The following is a 19,910-nucleotide window of genomic DNA, read 5'->3' as shown; positions in this document are numbered from 1 at the left end:
CCTGTTGATTATCATCATCATTATTATTATTATTACTTCATCAGAGCTCAAACATGGCATTCAGGACAGCCCTAGTGAATAGAGATGGTTTACCACAAGATGGAAATCACTAGTAATCCTCAAGAACAGAAAGACCAATCCTGATTTTTTTTTTCCCCACTTCTGGAACAAGACCCTTTGAGCAAATTAAACCATGAATTGTTCCCACATGATTTGAAGAGAAGAATATGGAAAAGGAGAGGAAAGGCTTGTGATCCAAAGTCTGTGGAGACACAGTGTAATGACATGTCCATACATGACTTCCAATGGAACTGGGTCCATAAGAAATTGTGATTCCTCCTTAACAACCCCCGGGCCTCATGTTTGATACCCATGCCTTAGAACATGGTTGATTTCACAACAAAAACGCCAGCTGTCTTAAAAAAAAAACTGATGGCATGTATTTCAAGATAACGATGCAAAGTACCTCCATATCAAGTTGTTATTGCCCTTCTTACAACAACATGGGTCGGCGATATCACAGCAGCTGGACTAGGCGTCATCTTTTTGTAGTTTTACCAGTGGTTGAGCGTGAGTATGGACAGATAAAAACACTTGCAGACCCCTTCCATTCATAAAGAATTTCTGTCCTAGAGCATACACTGCCTACAGACTACCAAAAAAAAGAACAAAAATCCAAACAAAAAAAGAAGTACTATTGCGTTTTCTGGTGACATCCTCAATATAAACACATCACCAACAAAAGAAAAACAACTCAAATTTTCCATATTGTACTGTCTGAAAAGAAGAATAGCAGCAAAAGGAGTGACAAAGAAAACTGATACACTTGCAAAGGTTTCCACATCATTTCTGAAATGTCATGTTGAAAGTACAACAGTGTTCTGTTGGACTGCTGTAGTGGGCTCTCTCATCAGTTACACTTTATTTCAATGTTGTGAGTTTCTGTGCGATATACTTCAGTGTACCTTTTAGTTTGACCCTACAGTTTAAAATTAAACGGCACAGCAAAGACACAAAGTCACCTAAAACCAAAGTTTTCTGCTGCTAGCCACAAATAATCCTGATTTTAACAGTCCCACTCAGCTACACTATGTTCTTCTTCTTACTACTACTACAAAGATCGACAAAGTCAAACAGTTTCTTTACATCCAACAAAACATGCCATCCACTTCATTCAGCGCTGTAACGTTCCCTGTGCATGTTTGAACACTTTAAAACGCTGACATTTCCAGCAAGTCCAGTCAGTACCCAGCACTTGCTTCAAGCCCACGGCCAAATCAGTAAGTGCATGTGTGGGTGTACACTTGGTGGAGCATTAAAGCAAAGTGCCCTGAGAGAAAGAGCTAGATAAAGAATTTGATAGCAGCACCGTCTGACTACTATTAAAGGGAAAATGAAATGACAAGCACCACCTGAAACAGCTGATAATCACCTACACACCTGTGGGCACCCCACTCTGTATGTTCCAGCTGCGTTCGCTGATCAACAGCTCCGACACAAAACGAAGCACACCGCCCATCACCACAGATGAATCTACATGACGTTCATTTCAAGCTACTCACAAGCTGACAGAGTCGGGTGAAACTGGTGCTCGCAAAGATACGAGTAAATGTTTTTGCGTATCTATTGTATGCCGTGAACGGCGTTAAAGTGAACGGGGTGTAGGCTTACAGGCATACCTTCCCAACATCTCATGCAACAAGGAGCATCAAACCAGCAGACTAGTCGATCCAATCAGTAGTTTCTATAGCAGGTATGTCATACTCATTGTACGCTGTGGGCCACATATGGCCCACTTTAACCTCGAGATGGCTGGACCAGTGATATCTTCTTTTAAAGGGTTTATCTACTTTTCTGCATAACAAAGAGATGCCGCTCTAGTACATCAAAGAAATCTGTCACTGTAACTTTTTGGGCATAAGTTGTAAGATTGCAGTAAAAGTTCTGATATCTCATGGATAAGACTGTCCTGTAATTATAAAACAAAGCTTTTTCTTATTATATTAGTGAAAAAACAGGAACGTTTCTGTCATTTAACTATTACTAATTACTTTGCTGTAATATAAATGGCCATGCGGGAGGTCTTTATCAGTAAAGCTGTAAAACTTGTGAAAACTACACTTAGAAGCCCAAAAAATTTACATCCTCTCTCACATTTTTCGTGAGCTGTCCAGTGGGCCGGACTGGAGTGCCCGCTGGGTCGATTTTGGCCCCCGGACCTTCTGTTTGAATCCCCTGTTCCAGAGGGTTTGTGAAACAGGAAGGAAAAACAAGAAACTGTCATTTCCCAGCATTAACGGCACATAATTATTCTAAAATATCCTTTCATCGCTTTGATGACTAACATATGCTTTGGGCTTTTTCAGCATCACAGTTTGTGAAAACAGTCAAAGCGGCCCGTCTTCAAACAGATTACTTCAATTTAGCTTCGGTGACTTTAAACAAGACACCGAATCCTCAACAGCACTTCTGTGGCTGACACTAACCGCTTCAATTGTCCCAGGAGGCAGGCTCAGAGAAATCATTTCACATTGCGGATTAATCACAAGTGCTATATTACTGTGATGTCCGTATTGTGAAATGGCATGTTTCATCACTGTTTTTGTCAGCTACTGTCCTTTAAATCTCACCTTCAATCAATCCCAATGTAAAGAGCTAGCAGACGGCAAATTGCTTCCCTGGGTTTGTCTGGGCGAACCCTTCTACTGCTTTCATCTGTCGGTTTAGGTGTTTCCAATTCTCCTGTTACAATCTGAAAGTCGCTGTACAGAAGGTTCTATACAGGGGAAAGTATAAATGATAATGGAAAACATAAAGGTCAGAGTACCAGAGTAGAACAATTTTTACTCGTCACACGAGGAATGACAAGAGAAAAATGTGTTTACTGTGACACCTGTCATCATAAATGAGAAGGCTTAAAAACACAAACAGGACTACTCGGGTAATGTAGCAGTGGGACATCGCTTCAACTTGGCGTGTCTGTGTGACAGAGAGATTGAGGGATTAGGGGGACAAACGCGCTCTGCCTGGCCTGCTTACCGGCAGTGACTGCGTGATTTATGCCACAGAGAGGAGAGGGGTTGAAGCCCAGGGCCTGCCAGCAAACAGAGAGGTGCTCCCACACTCGTGTATTATCATTACAATGACAGCGTGATTACCGGTCACATTACTGGAGCTGTAATCGTAAACGCTAAAACTTTGGCGCTGAGGTGTGACACAGCGTAAAATTTTGCCCGTGCCTACTGTAACGGCTGCATTCGGCTACAACACAGGCTCGTTGGGGAAAAATAAAAATAGGGCATGTCTAACACATCTCAAATACTTTGTTTTCCATATCTGGTCTGAGATGTGTGTGTGTGGGTGTGTGTGCGAGACAGGTGGCTCAAACCATGCACAGCACGGTTCACTGGCCCATCAAATGGCTGCCAGGAGAGCTTCTTAGAAAACATGCAAACTCACATATTGTTAGCAGACAAGCATAAATACACTCAAGTGCACACTTCTCTTTTTCTTTGAGCCTCTCAAACACGCTCTTTGAGTTTTCACACCTTGTTCTGGATGCTAGTTCTACACAGTCACACTGCACTGGCACTGCTCAAATTCCTTTGGTTTAACAAGTTTCCTCCTTCAATTCGCGTTCACCCTCTTTTTTTTTCTTTCCCCTCTACATCCAGCCTTTCCACTCCATCTACTTAAAATCCTTTCTTTTTTGGCACTGGACAAAACTTTAGCCCCAGTCAAAATTCCATGCCAAATTAATGTTACCCTTTAGGGAAAACCAACCAAAAAAAAGAGAATCTCAAATTTAATTTCTCAATATAACCTCTTCCCCCACTCCGCTCCACATTTGTAAGACAAAAAAAAAAAAAAAAAGAGTTCACTCTATGTCTTCATTATTCCCTTTCTTACCATTTTACATTTTTTTGCCTTCTTTGGATGCTTTCTTACTTCCAGTTGAGTAGAGACAGCTGATGCAGGGAAGCAGCACAGCAGGCTCAGGGATTCAAGCCCATCATCAACCTCAGCCGCCGCAGGCACGTGATCAAAGAGGTGCACAGTGCACTGGCTGCCAAACTCTTAATGTGGAAGTGCAGCACACAAATGGAAGTTGTTGAGAATTTTTTTATTTGCGCTCCTCAATAGATGAGTGTATGTAAATAGCTGCGTTCTCCATCCATTCTCTTATCTGCTCATCCAGCTCAGTTCAGTGGCACAGCCAGTTCCAGCTGACTTGGGTTTGGGTGAGATCTCTAACAGGTTTGTTATTATAACCTTTATTTTACCGGCAAGTCCCATTGAGATCAAAGTTTCATTTACAAGAAAAGACATCAAGTCAAAACGTCCCAGAGTGCTACAAATAAAACATGAAATCAACAAAATAATACACAATATAAAAACACCCATGACTAAATTCTTAAAAATTAAGTGGCTTCTCAAAAGAAACACCCACAAGTCTCCTTCACTGCACATCTGCTTTTAATTTGGCTAATAGAGGCATGGTTTAATAATTCCATGTCCAAGGAGCGTAGTAAGAAAATGCCGATTCCCCAGATCTGTCCGAACTCATCAAACAACCAACCATTTCAAGAGGCATAGCTTGTATAGATGGGACAGAGAAGGGTACAGAGGTAAACTGGACATTTACCTAGAATTGATTTAAAGAAGAAAAAATATCCATGACCCATGAAACAAGATGTATCTGCGGCCAAGTGTGCCAGAAAATCCACTGGGTCAGAGTGAAATGTCAGGACAAGGAGAGACGGGAGCAGCGCACAGGAATGCCAGGATACAACCCACAGACCTCTGCTTCCCAGCACATCATGAATAATTAGTAAGAAACTTTTTTTTATTAGTACTGACTAAGCAAGAAGCCTATGAAGCATTTTTTTTAACATTAATATCATATTAAACTTAGTCAAAGGTGAAACGTTTGTGCACAACAGCTCAGGCCTCAGCTCAGCTCTAAATGCTTGGTTTGATCTACTTTGGATGCATGTAAGTTCAAAGAGAGGGGATATCTTAAAGCCCCACCCACTTGCTGTTCAAAGCATCTGTTTGTGAGAGGCAGCCAACCAGAGGGGGGGGGGAAACAGAAGCCTTCAAGGGAGAGGAGTTAAAGTGGCTGATTTCAGTGGGTGAGCTAAAGAGTCACACACGATAAGCATTCATCGCCACTGCACGGGATCGCCTGAAAGAAACAGATTCTTTTAACACCTCGAATCACCTATTAAGCCTTAATGTGCTGCAATGAAAAGATACTGTCCTTTCATTTCATGTGCAACTTGGGGGTTTTCCATGTCGCTTTCATGTTACTTTTATGTCTTCTTTACACAATCAAACAAAATGAATCTGAATCAAAATGTTTGATTTCAAGTAAAACTAATTCGTCGGGAAAACTTTAGCTAATGTCCTTGTTTACGCGTTGAAGTCCTCGGTTAATGAACAAGAGAGGAATCCTGTGCTTATCACAACAGTAAGAATCTTATGTTTGAACTGGTGTTTAGTTCATTTAATGCCATTTTTGTCAGCTTAAAGGTGTTAATGCATATTTATCAACCAAACGCACGGGTTCAAGCATTCTTGTTGTTACCGACTGAAGCTGTGTTTCCAGGACAGAACGAAGATATTTAGCTGTCTGCCTCTGTCCATTTCTTCACTTCACTTTTTCTTCCTTGATAAGCTGACTAATTTGATCTCGGCCAGCGCAGAACCAGTGGGCTGAAGGAAGCAGGTGGCTTGCCCCGAGACAGGACAGATTCTGCTGTCAGCCAGGGTGACCCCGCCTCCCTCCCCCTTTTCACACCCACCCGTCTCTGCTTGTCTCCGGCCCTGAAGCGACAGGGCTCAAATTTGAGGTTATTTTTCCCCTCACTGAGCCCGCAGCCACTCCCACTCAACACAACAACAGACTCCTGCCATCACAGGGTGAAACCGTCATTTAAAAACAGCCATTATTTTTGTTTGAGTTGGTTCGTGTGGCGTTTCCGCACTTGAGATACTATAAATTAAAATGTGCTGAAGCACCTACACAATGGCGGCGAAGTATAAGTCTATACTTCTAAGACGTCCGCAATCAGGCTTTGAGTTAATGTCAGAAAACTGCACGGTACTTAAAACGCATCATCATCACAGCAACATAAGCAAAGCAACTGCAGAGAAATGTGAACGCTTGCCGAGAAGCTCTTAGACATAAAAAGCTAAATGGCCTCTTGTACTGGGCTCCAGCACCCTGCACACCAACAGGCTGGATGTACAGCAGTGTCTACCACTGCACACTCTTTTTTTTAATCATTGCCAATCTTAATTAATCATAACCAGGACCAACAACCTGGGTTTTGTTGAGTTTCCAGCTTGGAAAATTCCATTAGTGAAACAGTCCGAAACACAGTTTAAAAATTAACGTTGCAATAGATTTACTTTTGAATTGCCGTAAGGTGATGCAATCCCTCTGAAGGAGCGATATTCACCTGTAGCTGATGCACCCAGTCACTGCTAAAGAATCTGTGAGAGTATGCACGCAGTACTTTTGACTCCAGCGTGACTTTGCATCAGTTTAATAGACACAAAAACAACAACCAGGGGCAATTACATCTCCAGGCTGAATAGAAGACTAAATAGTGCCAGACTTGCATAGAAAAGAACACAGGAATTTGAAATGTGCAAATTCCTTCAAAACTGTATAATTACATCCTTTATATAACAGAATCAGTCTGTCAGGTGGACTTCATTAATCAGTGGATTTTCTTTTCATGAAGGCATGATAATGTTTTGTTTTTTTTGCTGTTTGTTACAGTATAATTGCAGACGTGGTGACAGATCTCATTGTTCCCTGTGGCAAGATCAAGCCTCCGGAAAGTGATTTATGGGAATAAAGCAGGGATGGATGACTTCAAGCTGTTAATGCACAGAACAAAATGAGACCCATCAGCTCAAGTATTCTTCACTTCCTGCACTCTAGTTGTCACTTGCTGGATTTAATGCGTGGTTTCTCTTCTTTTGGGTGACAGATGTGGAACCCGGCGAGCTTTACAGTCGTCGTCACGAGGCCGTGACCTTTGCGGCGAGGTCAAACGTGCTGCTCAGACACAGCTCACGTTGATCTCTCGAGTCTCTCGACAAATCACGCTCCAAAGGCTCGATCACGTTGCAGAGGTTTGTATTAATGCACAGCATCCAGAAGTTTAGTTAAGAGCCTCCGGGACAATGTCAACTGTCACACTTACAAACACACACAACCGTGGCAGCAGTTGTGAACAGCAGGGCTCCTGTGAAGTCCAAACACATGTTAACCAGTGCTGAGAGTTAAGATCGTTTTAGAAGTCTGGGAAATTATAGTCACGGTTCAACCAAGGTAGCCACCTTGCCACGGGACTCCTCAAACACACTCGTTATTTCCCTTTAGCCTTTTATCCAATTAGTCTGCCATCCATTATTCCCGCACTCATCCAGTCAATGCATTTCCGTCCAAGTTACTTTGAAACCTTTTATCCAGTCAGCACGATCCCCGCTTTTGTTGTTTACTCTCAAACAGTTCAGAAAGAAATACCGTAAAAAAGAATCCCCTTTTTAACTTTCAGCTGAAATATGCTATGACATAAAAATAACCCTGCCGTTATCAGTTTACAAAATGCTTTAATGAACAGCTTTACACTGTTTGTTTTTTTTAAATCAGCCCTCTCAAACCATCAGTTACAACACAAGCCTTTTTCCTCTCCACCATCTTTTGGACCCCAGCTCGCTCAGCGTCAGATCTCCAGCCAACTCCATTATCTCACCTACATAATGTCACCTTCATACCCGACTCCCAGCCAAACTGTGCCGTAAAACATGCAAAAAACAAAGCTGTAGCATCGTGACAGTGCGCTGGTTGTACGAAAAGTCTAACAGGTGTGTCTTCAGATAACTGTGACACGAACATGTGCAAAACTTCAAGGTGACTAATGCCAGCGTAAACAGCTAATCACAACAGCGCGTTTGCACACTGGCTCGATAAAGGCCGCCCACTGTCAGGAGTGGCAGATTTCATGAACATCTGCTCATGACACAGACACACACACACCACAGCATGCAAAGTAAGGCGAGAAGGTGGGTGGAAAGAGCAGCTCAGATGCATGCTGCTTTGTCATATTTACATGCATTTGTGTTTACCTGTACATATGCAAAACACACACATTTTCATGGTGTTCAAACAAACATATCAACACACACACACCTTGTAAAAAGTTTTGTGTTTGTTTTTAAGCTGATTAATTCAAGAACTTGGCAGAAGACCTTGGAAGTTAACCTCCTCTGTGCAAATAAAACCACACTGCCCCCGTTTATTTTACACTGTTGTGCCTCTGAAAATGATTTTATATTCGCTGCTTGGAATTATTAAAAGTTGTGTCAACTTCCGGCCGTACTTCCAGCTACTTCCAACTAATTGCAGGTTGAGACTACACAGTATCTGATAGAAGATAGTAGCCCTGTCAGATTACGCGTTCATAGTCAAATCTTTGCCGTTGCTTCCCCGTCTTTTACGGCCTACATGATGTCAGTGGGAAGGCGAACGGGGTAGATTTCTGCACACGAGATTGTAAATGAACAATGGTGCATGTGTGATGTTGGCTGTCATGGGCTTTGAAAGGCCTACGAATAGAAAGAGGAAAGCAACTCTGGGACTATATTAGGACTGCACAACGCAGACGCTATGAATTTTAAATACTATAGCCTAATTTGAGTTGGGCTATCATGCATACTATAATCTGAAAGTGGCATTATTCATCTGCATGACTGGCATCTTATTCACATAACCCTCGCAGTCCAATATTAGCAAATCCCTTTTACGGAACCTTTTAGCTCCCTTTACTCCCATTTCCTGGAAGCAACAATGTACTAAACATTGTGTGGTAAATGTGTTGACTTTGATCTCACTTTCAGCTGCGTTCCTACAAAGATCATTTGTAAGGAAAAGGCTGCATCGCCATGTAACGCCACCGTGCAAGTCACAGCTAACCGTGCATGTGGCACCAACAATTCTCATATGGAAAAGAAATAGAAAAAACTTATAAAAGACTTGCATCAGATTTGGCTTGCTTCATATAGTGAATCATATAAGGTTTATATGATTTACTCATGAAAGTGGCCACTTTCTCATTACTTTCATATATTGTTTTAGGAAGTATCCAAAACATACAAGTTTCATTTATATAATTTTTCAAGGGATCTTATATCTGTTTTCACTCTTGTATGCTTTTCATACAAGTTTTACACAAGACAGATACAAACTTTATAAGATTTATATATATCTTTTCCATATGGGTTAGTTTATCAACTTAATAGTGCTTAACGGAGAAATCAGGGTGTGTGGATCAAGTGGCTCATAAAAAAATAATAATGTGTTTTTAATTCTGGACAAAACGAATGACTTTCAGAGCATTGGTCAGCATCTGGAAGTCAGAGCACTTCTTTGGTTTTTAATCCTGCCCAGACCCAAGCGGCGATGTTTTTCAGAGACTGCATGTCTGGACGGGTTCCAAAAGGTGGAAATCTGTCCTGGAAGAGGCATGTTTATAGCCGCAGGGTCAAGGCACATCATCAATTCAACGTTCTCTTAGGACCACTAATTGAATTTATTTTGACACTTGTGCCATTTGGAGTGCATGTGAGCCACCTCTCCAGGACAGGAATGGCGCGGGAATGAGGTGGAACAAAAGCTGGCAGGAACTAAAACTGTCAAACATGACATGTTTGAACAATAGAATATGTCTATATGTGGAGAGAAAACCATTACAAGACACAGAACTACTTATGTAGGTAGAGTAGTGTGGAAATCTCTCGAGCTAAAAGCCTGGAGAGCTATTTAAAACCCACTTCTGTTCGAGTTTTGTGAACCTGCTCTGCCATCATTAGTTGACCAAAATGTAAGTTTCGGTCAATAAAAAGCGAGAGTATGTAAACATGCTCTCGGGGTTTCAAACAGCATATCGCAAACACAGGCTTAAGAATCAGTGAATTCTATGTTTTTCAGATTTTTTTCTCCCCCCCTCACTACTACTAAGATTTTTAAGCCACTACTGTTAATTATTCACACATATAAAAACAACCTGAAAGAGATCTTTGCTTTTTAGCTTTAAAAGAATATAAAATAAGAACAAGAAAGTACATAAACTTTATGGCTTTGCCGATTTTACCTTCCAGCTGTGTATTCAGCGCAGCTAGCACACAGCCACTAGTAGTACTACTATTGGTGCTAGTAGTCCCCTCCACCACCACTACCGCCACTGAATATCAAAAGCTCTATTTTTCTGTATTTGTAATCAGATTTATTCAACGACAGCCCTGAACAGACACAGCACCCCTAATCAGCCCACGCAGCCTTTCCACTGTGGTGTAGAATCCACCAGGCTCACAAAGTTACATAATAACTGAGTGTCTTCAACCACAACTTAACAACAAGCCAGATGATTGCCGAGTTTCTGTTTGTTGTGAATGTTATGCCGTTTGTGATGCTTGTGAGAGCAGTGGTCTCCTGTTTTTCATCTTTTCCCAGAGCGGGCTCTGCGTCTGCTCCAGGCTGTTAACATGGACACTGCAACGAGGTGGCATCAAGTACAAGTGAGGTAAACAGAGTGGCACTGGTCGAAATCTGTAGACAGCTGCAGGTAAATGTTAATATCATATACACATCAAAGACAACCTGAAGGGTAATCAGGATTCAGGATGCCACCCCTAAACTGCAGCGCATCTAACATCGTCCAAAAAACAATGACCTCAAGATGAGATCTCAACCGAGCCCAGGCTTTTAATATATTAGTATACAATGTATACACTGGACGCTTAACCTGCTTAAATTAAAAAGTGCAGTTAGACTTGCACTCAAGGAAGGAGATGACTGAAACCTACAATCTTACAATAACTGTATTTTTTTCCCCTTTCCTTCTTTTTTTCTTTTTCTTAAAACACAGCACTTGCTGTGCTCTGAAACCAACAAACTTGTTAGATTATTTATACAGCAGTCGAGGCGCAACATTATTATCTGTCTCTCGGTCCGCTAAGTTAATATAAGACCAATTTTCATGCCCTTTTAGCTCTGGTATGTACCAACACCTCAGGGAAATATCTGGCTCTTTAGCTGCTCGCAGAGTGTCCGCCAGCTCGATCCTTGCTCAGTCTCTTTAGCGCTGAGCAGGTATTCTACAGTTGGTTTTTGGGGGGGTTGAACAGCTGCATAACAAGAGTGACTTTAAAAGAATTTTAAAAAAAGGAAAACAGAAAAACACTGAATTGAAAACTGAACACAGCACCATAAAGCTGATGGGAGCTGTGGCTTTCTGTGACAATTCTCCCCAAGTTCATTACCGCAAACACACTGTACCCTTCCTCTGTTCCTCCCCCTTTCCCTTCCCCCACTTCTCCCCTAAAATGAGGACTGTCAACGGGGCCATATATCTGACACAGTCTACTGTGGACACACACATACACACACATGCGGCCTGCGATCGAGTGTTCAGTAATGGGGCAGCGGGAATGAGGGGAATGGGGAGATGGAGACGACTGGGTGCTGCTGGGCCTATCAGTCGGGTTATATAAGACTGTAATGAGGACTTTCCTTTGCCATAAATCTATAACCTCACTGAAGATAAAATACAGTAAACACCAGCACTTAGAGCATCACCGCATCTCTGTACAGGACCGAACAAGAACAGCTGCAGGTTTTTATGTCTTGTGCACTAACAAGATGTCTCCGTTTCAGTGCTCGTGGGAGTCAGATTGTTTATTGACTGATTAGTCTTGATTAAGATGTTAATGGACTGCTTAATAAATTAAATCAGAAAATTAGGGAAAAGGGGGGCTCCAGGTGGTGTCTTGAAATCGCATTTTAGCCCAACCAACTGTTGAACAGTGGAGTCCAAACAAATGAGAAAGATGCAGAAATTTCACATTTCACATTTAAGGAGCTGACACAAGATTTATGTTGGATCGTTCTGACAATCACACCCAGAGGCTGCTCCACACAATGTGATACTCGCCATAATGGGGACAGTATTTATGAGTGCTGTGATGTCATTTGAAACACTTTTGTTTTTTTCCCTCTTCTATGCTGCTCATTTCTGAAGATCTAAAGGCCGAGCTTGCGTCAGTCCAACTACATCACCTTCACTTCCACCAGTGGAAACTCACACCGCGTCATGTCTCAGTAAGAGACACTCCAGCAGTGCTCCTTTAAATGGACAGATTTATGTGGCACATTCAGCAGCGCAGGACTTCACGCCACTGAGCTTGGTCCCCCCCCCCCCCCCCAAGCACATCACGCTCCATCTGACACGCCGACAATGTGGGGGAAAAACCACAGAGAGAGAGAGCGAGAGAGAGAGAGAACTTCCAATTTTGCTGCTTCACCTGATCCAAATGACCCTCCACCACCACCACTCTCAATCTTACCTCCACTTCTCATTTCTCACACACACCATGCATTCTCACCCTTCCTCCCCCCTCTTCTTCCACGCTCAGCGCGCAAACACCCGGCCGAGGTACTGGCACTCTTTGGCTGAGAGCCTCTCAAAGAATGTGCGGCGGTACAAGCCTGAAGGAATACACACCATCAGCGCCCTCGACACGCTGCCTCATAAAGGCTCGTGGGCTGACACAAGTGATGGATCACACTTAGCAGGAGAAATGGAAAAAAAGAAAAAAGAAAAGAAAACCCTGTGTGGTCCTCGGTGAACATGCAAAATTGAAATGATGTGCTTTCTGTCTTTAGGAAATTGGGGGAAACTGTTTAGAACGGGCAAAAGTCAGAGATCAGGGATCCACACCTGTCGTGGCCACAGTACAGTATTTGTACAATATTACAACAGTACAACTTGCTGTCGATTGCCAGTCTGCAGATCTGATGTTAAACTTTACGCAGCACAAAGCAAAAACACGCAGAGGGCATAAAGCTAAAAGCAGAAAAGGCCGCATGCATTTCATGATTTAATCAGAGTGTCTGCAGACGACAGACTGCATTTTGCAGCGTCTCCTCCTGCTGAAAAACACTCCACTTTGCATCCTTCTGGCTACTTTCCCAGGAGCTCACCTGTTACACGAGTCTGACTGCACACAAGTCAAATTCAGGCACACCGTTTCACTTATAGCACCAGCCAAATGATGCACTTCCAGCTACAGTGAGGTGAGACCCATGGGAAACGCAAGTCACACAGCAAAAAGAGGAACTTCGAAGTGACTCTGCCCGTGGATCCCCCCCAATCAGAATCTGACATCATGTTGGAAAAAACATGCAGGAAAGATAAGTAAGCTACATACAATGATAAGTTTACCATGAGCAAGTCGGATACACTCGGAAAGTTCCCTGTAAAGTTTATATCTGATCAGGGGGTGATGTGGTCAAAGTCATGACCTGAGACCGCGATCACACTCACGGGTGTCAGAACTAAGCAGTGAAATGAAGGTTTAAAGGCTGGAGTCCGTGTGAGCGTGCGTAAAATGTTGGGGGGGTGAGAGAAAAAGAGCTCCACCCTGTTATTTTTGCCTCAGTTTCTCCACCGTAAACTGACATGTATACCTGGTTGGTGGTGTCAGGCGGCAGGTTCTTAATGAGGATTTTCCTCCTGTTGCTCAGCTCCTTGCGAGTTTTGGCCAGCCTCCTCTCGATTTCCTCGGGCTCCAGGTCCGGCAGGTCACGGAGGCTAATCCCGGAGTCCGGGGGTTGCGCTGCCGCCGCCTCCTCGTCCTCGTGCTGCCGGCTCTCGGGGCTGTCCATCTCCGGGGAAAGTGCGCTATCCCGGGCTAGAGAAGAGTGAACGCTCGGCGGCTGGATGGATGAGGCTGCCGCCATCTTGGGAAAAGTGTGAGGAAAGCGAGAGAGAGAAAGAGAGAGAGAGAGAGCAGGTGGGAGGTGTGTGTGTGTGTCGGTGGAAGAGAGAAAGATAAAAAAAAAAAAGAGAGAGAGAGAGAGAGCGAGAGAAGGAAAAAGACCGACAGCCAACAACACACAACAATACTGCCAAATTGCTCTGAACTATTTCATTTAAATCTTCGCTTCGCTTCTGTATTTGGCGTCAGTTTGTATTCTCCTGTTTCTACTCTGACCGATGATGAGCCGTGATAAAGAGCGACAACACAGCAGAGCTACAAGGTTTATATTAACGTTACATTAAACATAGCATTTGTTTAAAACGGGGCGTTTAAGAGTCGCTGTCATCTGATGAATGAAACTTGTATATGGGCACTTTGACGCACACATGGTTCCCAGCATGTCGGGCTGCACTCCGGACTCCTGGCGACCCCAACTGTCTGTTAACTGCATAGGAGCCAATCATCATTGGTCAGTGCGCATTAGTGCGCTTTTGAATTGGCTTGCCAAGGAGCTACGTGTCGTGTGGCACCAACCTGATCCTCCAAACAGCATATGTTTCCGGATTTTTAGGAGGGAACTAAATTATTATTATTTTTATTATCGACCACATATTGAACCTGCAGAATGCTCTGTCGTCTTCACCCTGCACCAAAGTGCTGTATGTGCGCACATTTCTTATTTCGGTGCGGCGGCCCAATTACAGCATTTCTTCTTTTGGTGAAGAAGAGAACTGGAGAAGATCCGCCAGAGCTTTCCTGTTCCCCATGTGCATAATGTTACCATGAATGGCTGTGTGCCTTCCCTCCTTTCTACCCAAGTGATCCAGTGAATGCCAGCCCAGCCTGCACGCCTGCCTGCCCACCGTGGGTGGAAAGCTGCTCCTGGCAAACACAAGGGGAGCAGAGCTCCCTGCCGAGTCCTCACAATGCCCGTGTAGCTTCCGCAGGCAGAATGAGTCGCTGAAAGACACACACTGTATGCTCACACTCATAAAGATGCACTTACATTCACGTAGGCACACAAACATGTCAACAAGCGCACAATCAACCCACTTAGGAAATATTTAGAGCGCGCTTATTGCCGGGGCCCTCTGAAAGAGAGACGGAGAAATCAACCTCCGTGTTCTCTCTCTCTCGCCATCTGTGTGGAGCGTTTCTTGGCAGATCCAAGTCCAGACAATCACAGTTGTCGGTGGGTGAAAATGATCTCGCATTGCCAAGTGGCTGAAGCAGTGTAACCGGAAGGCAGCGAGTGTATGCAGGCTGTTTGTTGCTTAAATGCTTCAATCAGGCGTGAGCGCAGTCCACTCCAGAGTGGAAAGGCCAAACCAAAAAGAAGGGCAATTTGTGGAACTGCAAATAGAAGCAGTTTATAAGTCTGCATGCACTTCATGCATCAGCTCAACATTACTGCTGGGAGCTAAGAATCCAAGGCGCAAAGTCACACTGTGTCCTCCTGACAAATGCTCCTGAAGATGCAACCTGCTATGTATCAATGACGGAGTAATTCACACACCAGACTGCCAGACTGTACTGAATATCTTAAAGGAATGCATGACAGTTATATCCTTTATTTAGCAGATACGAGGCTAAAGAGATCACCTTTTTTAAGAGAGACATAGCCAAGAGAGTGGCCCCAAACTACTGATCGTTTTAAATTCAGTTGTTAGTTCCATTCCTCATTGGACACTTTCATCTTAACATCGGATATCAGATACTTCAGCTCAAGTAGGCCTGCTACACAAGCTCAGTAGCTGGCCTTTCTATACCATCTCTGTGGTCTCTCATGACGTTACAGGTGCCCTTAACCCAAGTCACAAACTTATCATCATCATGCAGGAAATCAAGCTGAAGCAAATGCCCCTGAGAAGTCGTCCTACATGTAAACTGTGTTTTGATCCAACTGCAGCTCATACAATAGTCGGTACTGGCTGACAGATTGGGGGACATGAATCATTGAGCAGTAGTTCTGTGAAAAGACAGCAAGGACTCGCCTGTCACTTGCACAGGCTGATTTTAGAGACGCATGAATCACTCCACTAAGTGCTAAACAACGTTTTCCATGAGAGAACAATTAATTTGTTCTCTCTGTCCCCCTGGTGCATACACACACACATGCCAGCACCATCGTTTTACACTTAGAGACACACACCGACACACTTAGACATTAACTTGCGTCGGCCTGTAACCTCCTCGCATGGTTACACAAACTCTGTAGCTATCTTTCAAAGCGTTTTACCTAGTCCCATAATAATAATGCGCTCCGCTACACAAACCAAGAGGGGAAAAGAGATGTTGGTTGCTCTACCATCTTAAAAAAAATATAATAATAAAACACAAGAGTCCTGCTGGTGCTTCAGTGTGTCAGCCAGTGATTCACAGCCCCTTTTGGAGTGGGTGGCAGCAGAGAGGAGAAGGAGAGCGCAGGAAAACGTTTGCTGCTGCTCGCTGGGACTGAGAGTGTGAGGGCGTGGGTGGGTTGAGTGGCTGAACAGGCAAAGCAGGCACCTGGGACGAGCTCAGTAGGCGTGAGGATGGATGGGAGGCAATGAGAGGGATTGATGAGGAGGAGGAAGAGGTATCAGGAGAGTGAGGGGTTAACCCCAAATGCTGAAGAGTGCAATGTGATTATGGATATGTCATCCTGTGCTCCTGTCAGTAATGCATGAGCTGATGCAAACAGCTGGCGTAATGCTCTCGTGAATGATCAGGGATACAGTGTGGTGGTGTGGCTGCTTCCTCTGATGGCATAGGAGAGATTTAGGGACATGTGACCTACTAAAAACAGCTGACCTGAACACATGGGGGACAATATGCACAAGAGCTCCCTGCCCAATTCTTGTCCTAATTACAGTGGTCATAAGCGTACCTCTTCATCATTACATGGGGAGAGTTGCTTTTATGTGGCAAGCAAGTGACTGAGTAATGAGAAAGTCTCATTTTGTTAGCATTTAAGTGCCCCTTGCTTTCTAACCAAGCATAAATGTGCATCTTAATCCCTCCAAAAGCTCCATTTAGATGCGATTTTACAAGCTTGCCTTAAAAGTTGTACCTTTGAGCGGGAGACTGTCATTAAATCCTTAAGATTTTAGTGCAGTGTTTAATTGTGTGTTTAAAAAAATCTGTATGCTGAAGGGATTCCAAAGCGTTTTAACTTGCTTGCTCGCACGACTTGAGATGATCACACAGCAGAGATGTTTTCTGGGGGAAACTGGGACTCTGAACTGCACAAAAATATGCTGCAAGTGCATGTCTGCTGTACTAGTTGGCAGAGCGGAGACTGACTGAAATGACCCGAGGGTGCTTGGACACGAGCTCGGTGCTCTAATTCAGAGAGTTTCCCTGGCAGGGAGCAGCAGACAGCTCAGGAGAAAGAGGCACAGCGGAGGAGATACGGTGACAGTGGAAAAGAGATAAAGACAGCCCCATGTAGGAGTGGTGTGAATGAATGCAGACAAACTGATTAGGTTTATGGGACATGGAGACAGGCAGGCAGACAAGAAATGAGGAGGAAGTGCCCACCTTCTTCAGCTCTCAGCAGTGCTGAACTACATCCCTGCTTCCCCAGTGTGCACATCTCCATTTCCACCTCAAGGTTAAACAGCATACCTTGCTGTACTCTATAGCCTTCTCTTAAAATAGACAAAACTACACTACCATTAGATGTATCTGGATTTATGCACTGATTGCTCTTGAAACAGGCAAAGTAAATCTGACTAGACTAACAACGCAGCATTGTACCGTTCATGTTTTTATGTTTTCAGACAGTCCAGACATGAAAAAGTAAGTGAATTCACTTCATTCAGTTTTATTTATATAGCGCCAAATCATAACAACTGTCAACTCAAGGAGGTTTATTATGTAGGCTAAAGATGTCTCAATATTAGAGGAAAAACCACAACAATCAGGTGACCCCCGATCAGTAAGCACTTGGCAACAGCAGGAAGGAAAAACCCCATATTAACAGGAAGAAACCTGTGGCAGAACCAGGCTCAGGGCGGGGCGGCCATCTTTCACCATCAGCTGGGGGTGAGGGGAAGGAGACAGAACAAAAGACACACTGTGGAAGTGAGTGGAAGTTTTAAATTACTAAATATTAATTAAATGCCATAGTGTTGGATAAAAAAAAGAAGTGAGTGAAAGAAATGTTTAGTGGATCGTCAAGCCCCCCCCCCCAGCAGCCAAGGCCTTTTGCAGCATTACTAAAGGATGATTCAGGATCACATGATCCAACCTGATCCTGATAAGCTTTATTCAAAGCGAAAGTTTACTTTTAAGACTAATCTTAAGGGTAGAGAAATTGTCTGTCTCCTAAATCCAAACCTGGAGCTTGTTCCACAGAAGGGAGGCCTGATAGCTGCCTCCCATTCTATTTTTAGAAATTCTAGGAGCCACAAGTAAACCTGTATGTGAGATTGATGTGCTCTATTGGGATAATATGGTACTATGAAGTCCTTAAAGTTAAAAGTTACTTCAGTTTTCTTACCCCTCCCAGTTAAAGTGCATAATCCTAGCTATGGTGGTTGCTAGAGGACAAACATGTTTTAATCAGCCAAGAGAGATCAAAAACATTAAATTTAGACCGGAATAGTGGAATGTGACTTTAGTGAATTTAGGTCTAAGTGTGAATTTAGACAGTGCAACATAAGAACCAAGGCCAGCGGGTGTGTTTCTGATACTGTTTGGACGAGATTTGGATCTGCCCCAGAATTTTTCCCTATCTGTAGAAGGCATCAAGTCCACTGTTTAGCTCAGCTTTCAATGTCGGGTGAGAAAAGTCCACCTTTATTTACTCTGCAGGAGTGCTGTTTGCCAGTGTTAGTGTAACACTATTGGATTCTGATGCTTGAATAAATTCTCATACGATGTCAGAACGTAATCAAACTGTTAAACAGAGGGACACTCAACATTTGAACCTAACATTAGCCGGCATATTGTTAGCTTACAACCAGCTGTTGCTCATTGTTAGCTATCCAGAGACTGAAAGGTCACATGTCTAATTTTCTGACAACAAGTAATTGCAACAATATCAGAAATAAATGAGTATATTTGTGCACATGTTTGTGTGTTGGAGCCCTGACTTCAGTTCAGGAGATGAGGCCAAAGAGGAGGACATGATATTATTAAGATCCTGGATTCCCTTTCTTTCATGTTTTGATTTCTTTGCTGAAGAGTAACCCTTCTTTAGTCTGAGTCTGAAGGTGCAGGCATGTAACAGCAAACAAACAGCTTGTACATGGCCAGTCTCTAACCACATTTGCAAAACATGATTAGTCAGAAGGAGATGTCCTTCACGGCCACTGGTGGGGGGACATGGTGGCTTCCACAAATCACAAACCTATGTCTTTTTCCTTTGCATTTCTAATCAATTCATTATAAGTTTATGAGAATCATCAGTTTGTAGATGATGTGATTATACACTATTCTATCTATATTTATGTGCATATATATACAATATCCTTTTTTTTCTATTAAATAACCTTGAAAAATTACTGACAGTACATTTAAGATATGGGGCCTGATCATTCAAGGCTTTGTATGTGAGAAGAAGGATTTTAAATTCAATTCTTGATTTCACAGGGAGCCAATGAAGAGAAGCTAAAATGGGAGAAATGTGGTCTTTCTTGAGTGAACCTTTGAGTTATGGAACTCATCAATCTTTCAACCATTCTGATGTTGACTGACTTTGGTCTTCTGTATCAATGTCTTGTATTTATCACCCACCCTTCCTAAGCTTCAGGTCATGGACTACAGCTTTGGTATTCGTCTACAAAAAATCTTGATTAAATTTGGAATTCTTTGTTCCCTCAATGACCGGAAAGCTTTTAGGTCTTGATATAGAAATGCAGCACCAAACCATGATGCTCCCTCCACCATGCTTCACAGTTGGGATTAGGATTTGGTATTAATGTGGGCAGCCCTTATCGCCCTCATTTTGCTTTATAGTGAGAAATTTCAATTTTGTCCCCACGTATAAACAGGTGTTTTAATATTTTCGCTAGTTATTTTGCAAGGCTTTTGGTGTTACTCCAGAGTTCTCTTATGTGCATGTTGTGCTCTTGGTGTAATAT

General features: G+C 43.1%; 1 protein-coding gene across 2 annotated transcripts in view; it reads right to left on the bottom strand.

Annotated features, from left to right (window-relative positions):
* raver2 (ribonucleoprotein, PTB-binding 2) overlaps positions 1–13,819 on the bottom strand; it is an 89,604-nt gene extending 75,785 nt beyond the window's left edge. For both annotated transcript variants that reach the window (XM_063501285.1, XM_063501286.1), the window contains exon 1: positions 13,547–13,819. In XM_063501285.1, coding sequence (XP_063357355.1) covers positions 13,547–13,819 — 273 coding nt within the window. The remainder of the gene's footprint in view (positions 1–13,546) is intronic.
* Between the last annotated feature and the right edge of the window lie 6,091 nt (positions 13,820–19,910).

Source organism: Pelmatolapia mariae, linkage group LG17 (assembly GCF_036321145.2).
Source record: "Pelmatolapia mariae isolate MD_Pm_ZW linkage group LG17, Pm_UMD_F_2, whole genome shotgun sequence".
Lineage (NCBI taxonomy): Eukaryota > Metazoa > Chordata > Actinopteri > Cichliformes > Cichlidae > Pelmatolapia > Pelmatolapia mariae.
The sequence above is the reverse complement of the archived record's forward strand: the minus strand, read 5'-3'. Positions and strand labels throughout refer to the sequence as shown.